The sequence below is a fragment of the Cricetulus griseus genome, chromosome 3 (assembly GCF_003668045.3).
Source record: "Cricetulus griseus strain 17A/GY chromosome 3, alternate assembly CriGri-PICRH-1.0, whole genome shotgun sequence".
NCBI lineage: Eukaryota > Metazoa > Chordata > Mammalia > Rodentia > Cricetidae > Cricetulus > Cricetulus griseus.
The window spans coordinates 181,656,849-181,670,850 of NC_048596.1; the positions used below are offsets into that span (position 1 = coordinate 181,656,849).

Genomic DNA, 14,002 nt, shown 5'->3' on the forward strand with positions numbered 1-14,002 from the left:
AATCCCAGCATTCAAGAGACAAAGGCAGGTCCATGTCTATGGGTTCAAAGCCATCCTGGTCTATGTGGCAAATCCAGAGACAACCAGGGCTACATAGAGAGACTGTCTCAAACCAAGGTTTATTTTTGTTATAATTGTGTGTAGGTATGTGTGTCTGCATGTAGGTATGTACATGAGTGCAGGTACCCTCAGAAGCCAGAGGCACTGGGTCACCTGGAGCTTGAGTTGCATGTGTTTGTACACCTGGTGTGGGTGCTGGGAATCAAACTCTGGTCCTCTGGAAGAGCAACAAGTGCTTCAACCACTGAGTCTTCTCCAGCCCCAGTTTTTAGTATATTCACATAGTTGTACAAACCTTCTCATGATATAAGAATAGAACATTTTCATCATTCCCCCATGAAGTTCTGTACTGACATCTCCCCTCATCCCACCCACCACACATCCATAGGCATTCTCTAGCCCACTTTTCATGTCTCTGAGTCTGAGGACCTTGGAACACATCAAAAACCCACAGGCTTGGTCAACTTTTTTTTTTTTTTCTGTGCATGAGAAAAAGGTAGAGAAGGAAGAGTGACAGCTTTATATTCAAGTTTGCTAACAGCTGGTTGATAGGGCTTGATAGTTAATTAAAGTACTTAACAATCCGGAGTCAATCCTAGCTGTTACTATCTATATCATCGGGGCCTGTTACCCTAAGCTTTTTGAGACTTGGTTTTCTCTTCTATAATAGGATGGTTGAAGCAATGTGTAGTGGCAAAATGCCTTTAATCCCAACACTGGGGATGTGGAAGAAGGTGGATCCCTGTGGAGTTGAGGCCAGCCGGGTCTACATAAAAAATCCCAGGCTATCGAGAGGTACACAGTGAAATCATGTCCCATAAACAAAACAACAATAACAAGGGTTAACAATTATATTTAGTATCTCATAAGATTACAGGTAGGATTAAAATGGGAAGGAATTGTCCTAGCCCTGGCTCTGTGGGAACAAATGGTAAGTTTTTACTTTATCGTGTTTATTCTGCAAGGCAAAGATGCGTGGAGAATGCTGTGGCTCTTTGAATTCTGGGAAGAAGGGGGATAGGAAGAGTAGTAGATTGTGGAAGCTTAAGTAGTGGATTCCAAGAAAGGGAAGCTAGAGATGGAGGGGCACTCCGGAGGCTACTTCAGCAGCACAGTAGGTGAAGAGGACGAAACAATAGGCAATTGTTTCCACTGCTTTTTAGTGTCAGGATAACTGGGGAGCTGGCCCAAGCATGGAGATTCCTGAGCCTACTCCAAAGTGTCTGATTTTTGGAGCCAAGCTCTCACTATGTAACCCTAACTAGCCTGAAACTTGATATGTAGACCATGCTGGCCTCAAACTCACAGATCTGCCTGCCTGCACCCTCCCCACCCCAGTGCTGGGATTAAAGGCATGTGCCACTATGCCCACCTACTCCAAGAGTTTTGATTTAGCAGATCTCTCTAGGCCCAAAAAGCTAGGGAGCACATCTTGGAAAGTGGGAAAAGGTGCCAGGCATTTGCTCTGTAGGAGCAAGCAAGTCAAGAGTTTGTCCACTTGACTGGACAAAATGACATGGGTGGTTATGCTACTTGGGATGTATGGAGAGGACTGTTGGATCTAGGCCTTAAAGAGGAAAGTGTGTGTGTGTGTGTGTGTGTGTGTGTGTGTGTGTGTGTGTGTGTTCAGAAGCTATCCACTTTGAATTAACATAGGTCTCTCATGAGCCTGGAGCTTGCTAACTAGGCTGGGCTGACTAGCTAGTGAGCCACAGGATCTGCCTGTCTCTGCCTCCTCAGCAAAAATTACAAGTGTGTGCTACTATGTTTAGCTTTAAAAAAAAAAAAGCCCTGAGGATCAAACTCAGAGCCTTATGCTTGTAAGGCAAACACATTACCCACAGAGCTATCTCCCCAGCTTCCCTCCATCTAAAAAAAAAAAAAAAAAAAAAAAAAGACAGGACCTTGTTATGAAGCTCTGTCTTACTGTCTTGCCTGGAACTTTTTTACTTATGTAGAGCAGGCTAGCCTTGAACTTGTGATCTTCCAGCCTTTTTATCTCAAGTAGGTGAAGAGGCATGTACCACAGCACCAGGCTAAAAGGAAGGATTTTGAGGATGATGAGGGTCTTCAAAATCAGAGAAAGTAGCATGAAACAAAAGACTTAGTCAGCTGCGTTTCCAAGAGTGGTCTGGGAGTTAGGTAAAAAGTGATGCCTCTGGGGAACTTGAATGCCATACTAAGGAGCCAAGAAAGGGGTTATTTAGGTCAAAGATGAGAGGGGTCTGAGGTTGTCTTTGCTGTTTACAGTCGCACTGAAGAAGGGTAACCAGAATTTAAGTAATTATGGTATTGCTCCTGTATCCCCAAGCCTAACAAAGCCCAGAGGTCACTTTTTTCTTTCTTTTTACTTTTTTTTAAAAAAATTGGTCATGTGTGAAGAAAAGACAGTCAGGAGAGGACTAGTGAAGGAGCAGGGGAGGGGCCTGTCCACATTTGACGATCTCAGTGGAAAAGGCTTCAGCAGCCAGCAGAACCAGAGATGGCTTCCATGAGTCACGGTTCAGACTTGCAAGCTCAGCCCACAAAGCCTGCTGTGGTCAGCCACCCCAGGTTGGCTCTAGGCCTAGTCCCCCAATGTCCCCCACTAGGCCAGTGTCTGTCCCTGTTTCTGTTTGTGCCTTTACCATCCCAGATTTGTTTGTCGTACAGCCCTCTGCCTCTTCTGTCTGGGTCTGTCTCTATCAGTGACTTTCTCTAACTCTGGTTTCCACATGACCCACAGATGGACAGTTCAGGGCGGTAGGGGCATTGTGACTAGTCTTAGATACCCCTAAATATTAATTCTGTGCCAGGTCTGAAGTGCAGAGCTAGAAGTATGAAAGTGGACAGCATACAGTCTGCTTACAGGGCACATTCTATGTGGAATGGGAAAGCCACAGCCTAGTCCTGCCTCTATCTCAGCATGTGTGCCCTCCCCCAACTGCCTGCTGTGCTCCATGGGCCCAGGTTAGCTAGGGCCTACCTATGCCTGATGCCTCTTATTTGCTTCCATCACTCTGACGGGGTATGTACCTGCCAGAAGGTCCCTCTACTTCTTACAGCTCCTGGGGGCCTGGCTGGTGGGTGGAGGTGAGCCTCAGAGTGGAGAGGGAGGAGAGGGAAGAGAGGGACGGGGAGGCAATGACTCAGTGGGGGTGGCCTGGGACAAGAACCAAGGACAGAAGCCAAGACTGGACCCAATGCTCCCTGAAACTAGAGGAAGGAGGGACAAAAGGCATGGTTGGGGGGCGGGGACCAGAGTAGGACAACTCCAAAGCCAGCCCTGTTCCTTTGCTCTTCAGAATCTGCCTAAGAGTCTGAGATGGACAGGGGAACTGCTGTTGTTTCTACCATGGTTGCAGCTAATACCTAGATGCATGAAGGATCCGCCTGTCTTAGAGCCAGGGAAAGCATGTCCAGTGTCCTTTCCTCCCAGGGACCAAGGGCATGGTGTGAGGCTAGGTGCCTTCTTCTGGTCACATAGCCAACCTTCTTACAATCTCCCCACAAATTCAAAAGTGCTAGGCCAGGCGCACTTGCTCCAAAAGGAATTCAGACCTCAGAGCTGAGAGCAAGGAGGAATCTCCCAGCTACCTGGGTGTCTTTCATCAGTTCAAGAACCCCTAAGGGTAAAAGAAGAAAGCTGGGCATGAACACAGACATCTGACACATCAGGCCTTCCCTGGTCTATCTGACAAGCCCAGGAGAAAAGAATGGCATTCTTGTTTTACAGAAGAGGAAGATGAGGTGCAAAGAGAAAAGAGTCCGTGGAGGAACCCACAACAGGTGAGTGATAGAACCAGGTCCCAGATGGTCTCTGGCTCCAGGGCCCCACCTTCCTCAGCCCCTCTTTTCTGTGAATAGGGAAAGAGAATTCAGGGAACTCAAGGAGGTGGAGGGGTTAGGCCTCACAGATTTTGGCAGGCCTGGGTCAGTTCCCACCCAGTTCACTAGCCCCTCTACATTCTGGTTTAACAAGCAGCAGCATCCAGTCATGGAATCGCACAATTTATTTCTTGAAATTTTCTTTGTTTTTTATTAATTGAACAGAGGCTCATACAAGCCAGGCAAGGGCTCTACCACAGAGTTACACCCCACAGCCCATCCAACTTGTTTTGTGGTGGGTGGACCTGAGTACCTGAAGGGGATATGGCAGGCTACAGAGGAGAGCTCCCTCCCACTCTCCCTGAAGATATTCCACAAGCCACTGGCTACTTGGGTTTAGGGAGTCTCTCTAGGGCCTCCCCTAAACCTGGCCCCACATGTCTTTTTTGAGTCAGATTTGGGGGCTGCGAGCGCTGAGCTGTCCTCATATTGTAAAGGGAAGCTAGGCAAGTATTCCCATGCCCCAGCAGAGGACTGGTGAGGAGCCTTTTCCTCCTCCCACAAGAGCGTCCTTTGCTGTGAGCCTTCTTTCCATCTAGCAGCACTGCAGCTCACTCATCTTTTCAGACAGTTTCAGCTCTGGGGAGGTCAGGCAGTGGGCACAGAGGAGTGGCCTATGGGCACTGCCACGATCCGCTCAATACAACGTCAAGGGAGGGCGCGCCAAGTGCCCGAGGCGCTGAGTGAACAAGAGCCCACCGCACCCGCCCCAGGGATCAGGAGGCAGCGCCGGCCAAGCTCTTCTCTACTGCAGCTGTCTGAGCTCCTGCCTTTAGAACGAACCCGCTGAGCTGTGATTCGGTCCTCCAGTCCCTAGAGGGCGCCGCGTCCCCAGCGGCCTTATGGTCCCTTCCAGCCGCCAGAAGGTGGCGCCCTCGGATGCCTGGCGACCTCGCAGTACCGTCGTCGAGGCTGTGGTGCGTTTGTTCTTCGTTTGTTCGAGGGCAGCGTGGTCTCTCAGGCTTCACAGGTCCCCACCCCGTGTCCCAGGGGTGTGAGTGTGCAGGTACCCTTCAGGGACCAGGAGCGCTGGTACAGGCGACTAGGCCAGGGCTTAGCTGGGCGGGCTGAAGCAAAGCGCGGCCTGCTAAGCCCGGCGTGAAGGTGTGTACGGAGGTAGGGCCACCCGGTAGAGGCTCATGGGAACATGACCTGGCCCTAGGCATCAAAGAGACTCTGTGTCTTCCCTCCCCAGGCTGGACGAGTTTAGCGGCACCGCTTCCTGGGACCTGGGACCTAGCCTAGTACTTCCTACGCCTAGTGCTCCCGGCTTGCCTGCCCTCAGACTCTTGCTCCACCATTTTCAAAACAGTTCCTGGAAGAGCTGGTCTCCTTTCACATCAAGGCCTAACCCCTTACCCACTTGCCCAGAGCAGCCCACTCTTACCAGAGAGTGATGGAAGGGCCTCTTGAGGGTGCAGATGTGTCCCCAGATTCCCAGGACCCTGATGCAGATAGGAGGTTTGCTGTGTGCAGTTTCAGGAACACCCACAAGGAGAAGAAACCTGCTCACCAGATCCAGGCTATGGACCCCAGACCTTCAACACTAGCAGTAGGGGCAACCCAAGGAGATTCCTTGTCCAAGAAGCCTGAATCACTTCCAGAGCAAAGGGCTGCAAATGGGGCAGGGGACTGCCAGGGGAGCTTATTAGGAGGCCCCCCAGTCCAGTCAGAGGAGCCACCCTTCTCTGAAGTGGAAAGCCTCTTGTATCCTATGTCCTCTCACCTCAGCCTGACACAGAGTGACAACCAAGGGGGAGGCTTGATAGGGGATCCAGGTCCAGGCAAAGCACGGCCAGCTGGTGTTAGCCCTTTATCAGAGATGTCTTCAAAGCTACTGGAGGCAGGTAAGGGAGATTGGGAAATCTGGGAAGGGAATGGGGCTATCTGGAGATGGACACTGACGTTTGGGAGGTCTTTGACCTTACTCAGACTGAAGCCCTAGTCCATGGAGGTCCCTGGGAAATTGGCCCCATTCAGACCCAAGCCATTTCTCTTCTCAAGACCCTAGTGGTTCCAGCTTCCAGCCTGCTGACTGCCTCCTAGCTCAAGACATCACCTGGGAGCTACTGGCCAGTGGCATGGCTTCCCTACCAGGTAGCTAGAAGGATTTAGATGAGGTAGAGGAAGGGTGGTCTGATTGCCAGTGTTAATTTTCTGCTTTCCACAGGGACACGTGATGTAGAAGGTCGAGCAGTGCTGCTTCTGTGTGCCCACAGCCCAGCTTGGCTTCATCCCAAGTGCAATAGCTATGAACTTCTGAATCTTCTGTTCTACCTGCGAGGCATTCCCAGGTTTGAGGGAGAAAGTCGCAGGGCTAAGCCTGAACCATGAGGTGCTATGATCTGTGAATCAGGTATTAAAACAAAATTCACCATTTAGGTCCGAAGTACAGGCTCTGGGACTGACCATACTAGTTGATGCCCGAATTTGTTCCCCGAGCTCTTCTCTCATCTGGGGCCTCAGCCAGCTACAAGTAAGTAGAGGATTATGACTCCCTTCCATTCGTTTTCTGTGAAGTCCAGGGTAGAGCTGAAGTTGGATTCCTTGCAGGAAGCAGCCCCAGGATCTGTGCAGCAACTGCTGCTAGTTGGAAAGATGCCAGAGGAAATGCCTACAGGGCTTCAGGTACCAAGCCAGTTTGGCTAGGATGGAGGTGGGGGTCTTTGTCCATATATCCCTGTATCACACCTTCTCCTTCTGCAGTTCAAGCAGCTGTCCTCTCATCAGAGCCTACTGGCCCACATTCCTGATGTGGCATTGCCTACTTCACTGGGAGGATGCCTGCCTTACAGCCACCAAGCCTGGCTGGATTTCCGGATGGTCAGTGCACCAGGTGGGGTTGGAAGGTTATGGTTATTCAGGTAACCTGGGCCTGTGGAAAACTGGCTACAGTGGTCTGGAATCCTGGAAGCTGGGAGCATCATCCCTGCACATTGCTCATGTTCTTGTCTGCTCACAGCGTCTAGAAACTCTACAGCAGAATTGTCAGGAGACTTGTGCCCTGATCCAGGGGGTCATTGACAGTATGAAGGCTATGCAGCAACCAATGGAGTCTGGAGTGAGTGTCGCCCTCCTAATCTCCTTGAATGCTCCCCAACTTCCTTTTCCTCTTCCATGTTCACTAATGTCTGTTGCTCTCAATTACAGGAAGTTGGTCAGCTGCTACAGCAGGTGCAATCCCTCATGCAGCAGGTGTTAGATTCGCCGCAGTTGTCATGGTTGCAAAGCCAGGGAAGCCTGGAGCTGGCATGGCTGAAGCAAGGGATGCCAGAAGTGACCCTGAGCCCTGATAACAGGTAGAAAGAAGCCCAGCTACCAGACCTTACCCCAGCTCAGCTTCCCATATCTGGATCAGCACATGATAGATCTGAGTCCCAGCACATTAGAGTGGAAAAAGGGGACTGTATGCTTTTCACAGGTCTGCAGTAGACAAGGCTGATGAGCTCTATGGTCAAGTGGATGGGCTGTTGCATCAGCTAACTCTGCAGAGCAACCATCGAGTACAGGCCCTAGAGCTCCTTCAAACGCTGGAAGCCCAGGAGGATGGGCTGCGCCAGGTGGGAACTACTTATCCAGAGTGCATCCTGCCCTTGGTTTTAGCTATAACTCCGTCCATAGCAGCTGTCACTGCTCTCCCCTACTTGTGTCCATCAGATTGAAGTGTGGTTACAGGAGGTGGGCTGGCCAGGACTGGAGGAACCAGAGGAGCCCTCACTGGACTTGCTGCTCCAGGCCCAAGGCCCTTTTCAAGAGCTAGACCAGGTTGCCCAGGTAAGTTTGGTTACTTGTTCATTCTGCAGGGACTGGGGTACCTTGCCAGGGACTAGGATTTGGGCATGAGTGAAGGCAAACAATTCTTTCTCCCTTGGAGGTTACCATTCAGCAGAGATCAGTTGTAATCAACAGTTCGTAGTCATATATATGTGCAAAGATAAGAACTCTAGATAGAAGCAGCATGGGGGAATAGTTTGGGATTAACTGGGAAAAAAAGAGGGGTGGAGAGACAATCAAGGCTGGGAAATAGTTCAGAAATCCTGTGGCAGAAAGCCAGGTGTGATGATGCATGCCTTTAGCACATGAGAAGCAGAGGCATGAGGATTGCTATACCAGGGCTACTTAGAGAGACCCTATCTTAAAACAAAAGAAAAAAAAGTCTTGTAGCAGGAGGAAAGTGGGATGAGGTGACATGAAGTGCAAATAGAGGACTGACACCGGTAAAAGCTTATGAAGTTCTATAATGAGATCCATATTCTAGGAGGACAGCCTTGGTTTCTGGGTAAAATGGATGTAGGAAATCCAGTTTAGATGTTACTGTAGTGGTCACAGTGGGACACATATTTGTCTCTGAGTGTCTGTGGGGGATTATATTCGTTCCAGTACGTACCTCGGATACCTAAATATGTGAATGCTCAGGTTCCTGACATAAAGCGCTATAGTATTTGCAGATAACCAACAGATACCCTTTCATACTTTATAATAATTTGTTGATTAGCATAGTGTAGATGCTATGTAAATAGTTGTTAGGTTATATGTTTGGAGAATAATTATAAAGAGTCTTAATATGTTCACACAAACATAATTTTCTCTCAAATACTTTTAAATCAGAGCTACTTAAATCTATGAATGTGGAACCCACACATATGGATCCTGGAAAATATGGAGGGCCAACTGTAATATTTTGTCTGACTAAGATGGTAGTAAAGATGGATTTGGAAGTCTGTAGGACTTGATAAATCAATCATATGAGAGAATGAGAGGACCCAGGGGATCAGAGCATTTTGGTGGAAAGCCTTCATATGTCCAGTCTTAGCTGTGATTTTGAAATGACTCTCAGGGAATGAGGAAGGACTCTGAGTTTTGGCCTGGAGTCTTAGAGAGAGGGTCATCCGTTGGTCATGGGTGTGGATGTTATTTGGGGTTTGGTCACATGAGATTATTTGGAAGGAGAGAATGCACTGTCCTCAGGAGCCAGGTAAGGAAGAGCAGGAAGAACCATAGAGAGAGACAGAGCCCAGGAGAGAGTGTTGAGTACTGCTGAGGTGCAGACTCAGAAGGCCTGAGAGGGGGGAGAGGGAGAGAGAATGATGGGGAGAGGGGCTGGAGTGGATAGAGGAAATCTGTATGAGGGAGATGACGTGTAGATGCCAGAGGAAGGATCTAAGTCTGGGCTGGATCCCCAGCTGAGCCCATCTGTCTCTCCAGGAACAGATCAAGCAAGGGGAGAAGTTATTGCAGCCACTGGTTGGCTGGGAAGCTGCTGAACTGGGCCCCCTTGGAAAACACTTTCTAACTCTGAGATCCCAGCTGACAGAATTTTCCAGAGCTTTGGCCCAGCGCCGTCAACGGTTGGCAGATGCTGAGAAGCTGTTTCAGTTCTTTAAGCAGGTGGCTGAGGGGGTCCTTTCCCTGGTTGTGTGGAGGTTGCCCAAGCTCCACTAGAGTCTGCATGCATCTGTTTGGCTTTCTATTCTCTTGTCTTGCTTTCAGCCCTATTCCAACATTCAACTTCTAGATTGTAGTCTGGGACCAGCCTCCCCAGGCCAGCCAGTGGGTGGGGCAGGGAGCACAGCAGAAGTCACTGCAGCCTTGCTGGGGTCCTGCTTTCATGGCTCTGTGGCCTTGGTGTTGCAGGCCACAACATGGACTGAGGAGGGACAGCGGGTACTGACAGAGCTGGAGCAGGAGCTCCCAGGGGTTGTACTGCAGCGGCTGCAGCTGCATTGGACCAGACATCCTGACCTGCCCCCGGCCCACTTCAGGAAAATGTGGGCTCTTGCCACAGGCCTACGTTCAGAAGGCATCCGCCAGGAATGTCGCTGGGCCTGGGCACAGTGCCAGGACACCTGGCTAGCTCTGGATCAGAAGCTTGAGGCTGCACTGAAACCACCAACAAACAGTACAGCTACCTTGTGTGTCAGACGGGCCCCTGCCACACCCACCATTCCTCCACTGAGAAAGGCCTACAGCTTTGATCGGAATCTGGGGCAGCGTCTTAGTGATGCTGCCCATCATGGCCATTTTGCAGCAGCTGTTACTGACTCTTACAGACCTGAGACTGGAGGTGTCCGTCCCAGGTCATCCCCTTCTGTGCCCCTATCAGGCAGCTCTGACTTCAGGAACCCCAACAGGTATAGGCAGAGGGCAGGGTAGGGAGGTCAGTGGAGGGTCTTGGGTTCTGACTCCACCTACCTCATAGGCTGCAGCTAGTATTGGCGGAGATGGTGGCCACAGAGCATGAGTATGTCCGGGCCCTTGACTATACCATGCAGAACTACTTCCCTGAGCTAGATCGACCTGATGTGCCCCAGGGCCTCCGTGGCCAGCGTGCCCACCTCTTTGGCAACCTTGAAAAACTTCGGGATTTCCACTATCATTTCTTCCTGCGTGAGCTAGAGGCTTGCACCCGACACCCACCTCGAGTGGCTTATGCCTTCCTGCGCCATGTAAGTTCCATAAGTCACATGAGCCCTAGAGTGCTTCTAGACACACACTTAGTGCCAGGTTCTATGCAGAGAGTTCTATGCCTCACTGAGTACTGTGGGGGAAAGCAAACTGCTACCAGGGTACAGCTCTGAGTGAGACCCACAAAAATACCTGCTTCTTAGGGTGTTTTCAGTTAAGTAGGAGAGATGTACAAGTAAAGATCATTCTAGATTATACTTAGGATGGGAATAAACAGAAAAATTGCCTATGAATTACATTTGGGCAGAGTTCCCAGTGTAAAAGAGACGATGTTTGAGTAGAGGCCAGAGGAGGAGCAGAGAGCGAGTTCCAACCCCAGAAAAGAAGATATCATGAACTTGGCTGGGTATAGTGAACAAAAGTGATAGTCTCAGAACCTTGGGAGGGGCAGAGCTGTCTGTGGAGCCTGGACAGCTCTTGCACAGCATTGGTTCTTGCCAGATTATACTCATTCCAAGTGGGATCTGCAGGGGTAGGGAGAAGTTCCTTGCCCTGAAGCCACTTGCTGGCATCTTACTGGCTAGGAGAGTGGTATGACTGAGGCGGGGGACATCTTTTGGGAACCATTCCCCTGGTACCTGGGCTGAGCCATGTGTCCTTGTAGAGGGTGCAGTTTGGGATGTATGCACTCTACAGCAAGAATAAACCTCGTTCTGATGCCCTGATGAGCAGCTATGGTCACACCTTCTTCAAGGTAGGAGTCTGTGATTACAGGAAGAGCAGGGGATGGGTGGCATACTCCAAAACCGCTTTGTAATCTCCCACTTATGTGGCAGGAGAAGCAGCAAGCACTGGGAGACCACCTGGATTTGGCTTCCTACCTACTAAAGCCCATCCAGCGCATGAGCAAATACGCCTTACTACTGCAGGAGCTGGCAAGGGCCTGTGGGGGCCCGGCACAAGAGCTGGGTGCCCTTCAGGCAGCCCAGAGCCTTGTGCACTTCCAGCTCAGACATGGCAATGACCTGCTAGCCATGGATGCCATCCAGGGCTGTGACGTGAGTCATCCCAGGCCACGTGGGGAAGCACCTTGGATATAGAAGGGGAGGGGGTGGGAGTGGCTAGACATGTACTGGGCTTCAACTTTGCAGGTTAACCTCAAGGAACAGGGGCAGTTGGTAAGACAGGATGAGTTCACTGTGCGGACTGGGCGCCACAAGTGCTGTCGTCGTGTTTTTCTCTTTGAGGAGCTGTTGCTCTTCAGCAAGCCTCGTCGTGGGCCTGCAGGTGTTGACATATTTACCTACAAGCGTTCCTTCAAAGTAAGTTCACATGACCCTGACCTCTGCCTCTAGTCCCCCATCTATGCCTCACCAAACTCCTTTCCCCTGGCCATGTAGATGGCAGACCTTGGCCTCACTGAATGCTGTGGGGAGAGCAAACTGCGCTTTGAGATCTGGTTCCGTCGTCGAAAGGCCAGGGATCTGTTTGTGCTGCAGGCCTCCAATGTGGCCACCAAACAAGCCTGGACAGCTGATATCTCTCGCCTGCTCTGGAGGCAGGCTGTCCACAACAAGGGTAAGTCCTTGTTCAAGCCCAAAGATTATATGTCCTATGAGCCTGAGAAGGGTTTAGGGTCCTTACTCTGGGGAGAGAGAGTAAGGCTTCTAGAGTGTACACTGCCAGAGACTGGGATGTCTAGAGACTTGGAAAAGCTTGGGAAGAGAGAGAGGGGAGGGGGTGCAGCAGCAGCAGCAGACAGCGCAGAGGAAAGAACCTCTGAGTATCAGAGGTCTTATGCCTAAAAGGGACATTATGGTAACTTTCCCAGGGGTGGTTGAAAACAGAGTCTGGCACCAGGAAAGATCATGGCATTGAATGGTTAATTTCTCGGATAAGGATATATAAGAAAAACTCAATAGATACAGCTCAGGGTGTGTCACTTATGCCTTATTTTCTACTTAGAGGTGCGCATGGCTGAGATGGCATCCATGGGTGTGGGGAACAAGGCCTTCTGGGACATTGCCCCCAGCGAACAAGCCATCAATGACCGCAGCATCAACTATGTCCTAAAGAGACGAGGTAGTAGGCATCCTACAGGGGCTGGGAGTGAGGAGGCAATGTGGCCTATTGTCACTCCTGGCCTGTGCTTCCCTGGCTACCTCAGGCCAGACTGGGCTCTGATCTGCCCCTCTTTCTTACACAGATGTTCGCTCTAGGGCCTCCATTGCTGTGGCACCATTTGACTATGACAACCCCTATCTGGGTGCCTTGGGCTCCCTTCCTGGAGACCGTGCTTCTTGTTCTGTTCTGGGGTCTCTCAATCTGCACCTGTACAGAGATCCAGCTCTTATGGGTGTTCACTGGTCCCTGTATCCACCCAACTTCCCAGAGGAAGCAGCACTGGAAGCTGAGGCAGAGATGGGCAGCCAGTCTTTAAGTATGTGTGGGCTTAGAGGTAGGAGGCATAGCTTGGGTCTGGGCCTCCCCTGCTGACAACCCAATCCTCTTCCCTAGCTCCTGAGGACTCGGAGGTCTCTTCCCAGTGCCCATCAGCCAGTGGCTCTAGTGGTTCTGACAGCAGCTGTGTGTCAGGGCAGACCCTGGGCAGAGGCCTTGAGGACTTGTCATGTGTGAGTGCAATTTTTTTGCCTTATGTCCACCAGTCTCTTCCTAACCTACCCTGGGCTATAGTTGCCTTTTCTCTAGGGGAGCTGGAAATGGGTGGGTCAGAGCCATTCCCTAGAGGAATGGCTCTACTAGTTCTCTAAAACTAGATAATCTAAACATTCATGCTTGACTTGACACCATAGGTTTGAGTCCGGCTTGAAGATGAATAATAGATACAACACAGCCAGATCTCCAAGGAATACCATACCTCTGAATCTACTATAACAGTGCATGGCTGGCTCCTGGGCTGTCCCCCTTCCCACCCTTCATACCCAATAGGAATAGCCTTGTTGATTATCCTCTCTGATGTCTATAACCACCAACTGACTGACCTAGGGCCTTTCCAAGGGCATCTGGCTACAAAGCCTAGATAAGCACCAAGCTCCTGGGATACTTCTATCCACTCCAGCTACCAGCCCAATTTTAAGTTAAGGATAGGATGGGGTAGAAGTTGAGTATTTCCAAACTCTAGGCTAGTTGAGTATTATGGAGCTCTCAGAAGTCATGAGGGACACAAGTGGGTTCCCAGCAGCTGTTCCTCAACCCTTGAACTTAATACTGGTTTCTAGTCCCCTTATTCTTGAATTCCTTGGCTCCTTGTTTCCAGCTTCTTGTTTTTTGGGGGCCAGCTTGGTCATTTTGACTTGATGCTTCTTGCACAACTTTCAGTTAGACTTATCTACTGGTTTCACTGGTCACTTACACTCAAGTCTTATCAGAGAAGGAGTCTAGGCATTTGTCTTGTGATTTACTCTTTTATTTGTTTATAATAATAAATAGAGTGATTCGTATCATTGGTTGGGTATGTACATTCTGGATTTCCACAGTTAAAATGATCCTTGGGCAAGTGGTGGTCTGTAGGGCCAACATCTCTGGGTGTTCTAGCCCTCTTGTAAATACTTGCCCAGGACTGAGTAAGAGACAGACCTAGACAGTCCCCTCTGGATGAGCAGGTCCACGCAACGGCCATATTTTCTGGCGAAAGGTAGTGTGAGCTGCA

At 50.2% G+C, this 14,002-nt stretch overlaps 2 protein-coding genes across 6 annotated transcripts in view; one reads left to right on the forward strand and one right to left on the reverse strand.

The window, feature by feature from the left end:
• Positions 1 to 148: 148 nt before the first annotated feature.
• On the forward strand, positions 149 to 13,796 carry Plekhg4 (pleckstrin homology and RhoGEF domain containing G4). Of its 5 annotated transcripts, none has more exons than XM_035442630.1 (24): positions 149 to 2,613; positions 3,776 to 3,828; positions 4,641 to 4,844; positions 5,123 to 5,774; positions 5,932 to 6,024; positions 6,098 to 6,221; positions 6,310 to 6,403; positions 6,481 to 6,555; positions 6,634 to 6,750; positions 6,890 to 6,988; positions 7,078 to 7,226; positions 7,349 to 7,487; positions 7,585 to 7,701; positions 9,133 to 9,315; positions 9,562 to 10,058; positions 10,127 to 10,373; positions 10,997 to 11,086; positions 11,169 to 11,390; positions 11,484 to 11,654; positions 11,733 to 11,910; positions 12,298 to 12,414; positions 12,539 to 12,772; positions 12,850 to 12,965; positions 13,146 to 13,796. In XM_035442630.1, exons 4-24 carry the CDS (start codon positions 5,324 to 5,326, stop codon positions 13,149 to 13,151), a joined length of 3,519 nt encoding a protein of 1,172 aa, XP_035298521.1. In that variant the 5' UTR covers positions 149 to 2,613; positions 3,776 to 3,828; positions 4,641 to 4,844; positions 5,123 to 5,323; the 3' UTR covers positions 13,152 to 13,796. The 5 variants fall into 5 exon arrangements, with proteins under 5 accessions (XP_035298521.1, XP_035298522.1, XP_027261617.1 ...); XM_027405816.2 differs by lacking the exon at positions 149 to 2,613 and adding an exon at positions 3,130 to 3,671; XM_035442631.1 differs by lacking the exons at positions 149 to 2,613; positions 4,641 to 4,844 and adding an exon at positions 2,642 to 3,067.
• An 87-nt stretch (positions 13,797 to 13,883) lies between these two features.
• Positions 13,884 to 14,002, reverse strand: part of Kctd19 (potassium channel tetramerization domain containing 19) — a 40,906-nt gene continuing 40,787 nt past the window's right edge. The window contains exon 17 of the mRNA XM_035441692.1: positions 13,884 to 13,997. Coding sequence (XP_035297583.1) covers positions 13,884 to 13,997 — 114 coding nt within the window. The remainder of the gene's footprint in view (positions 13,998 to 14,002) is intronic.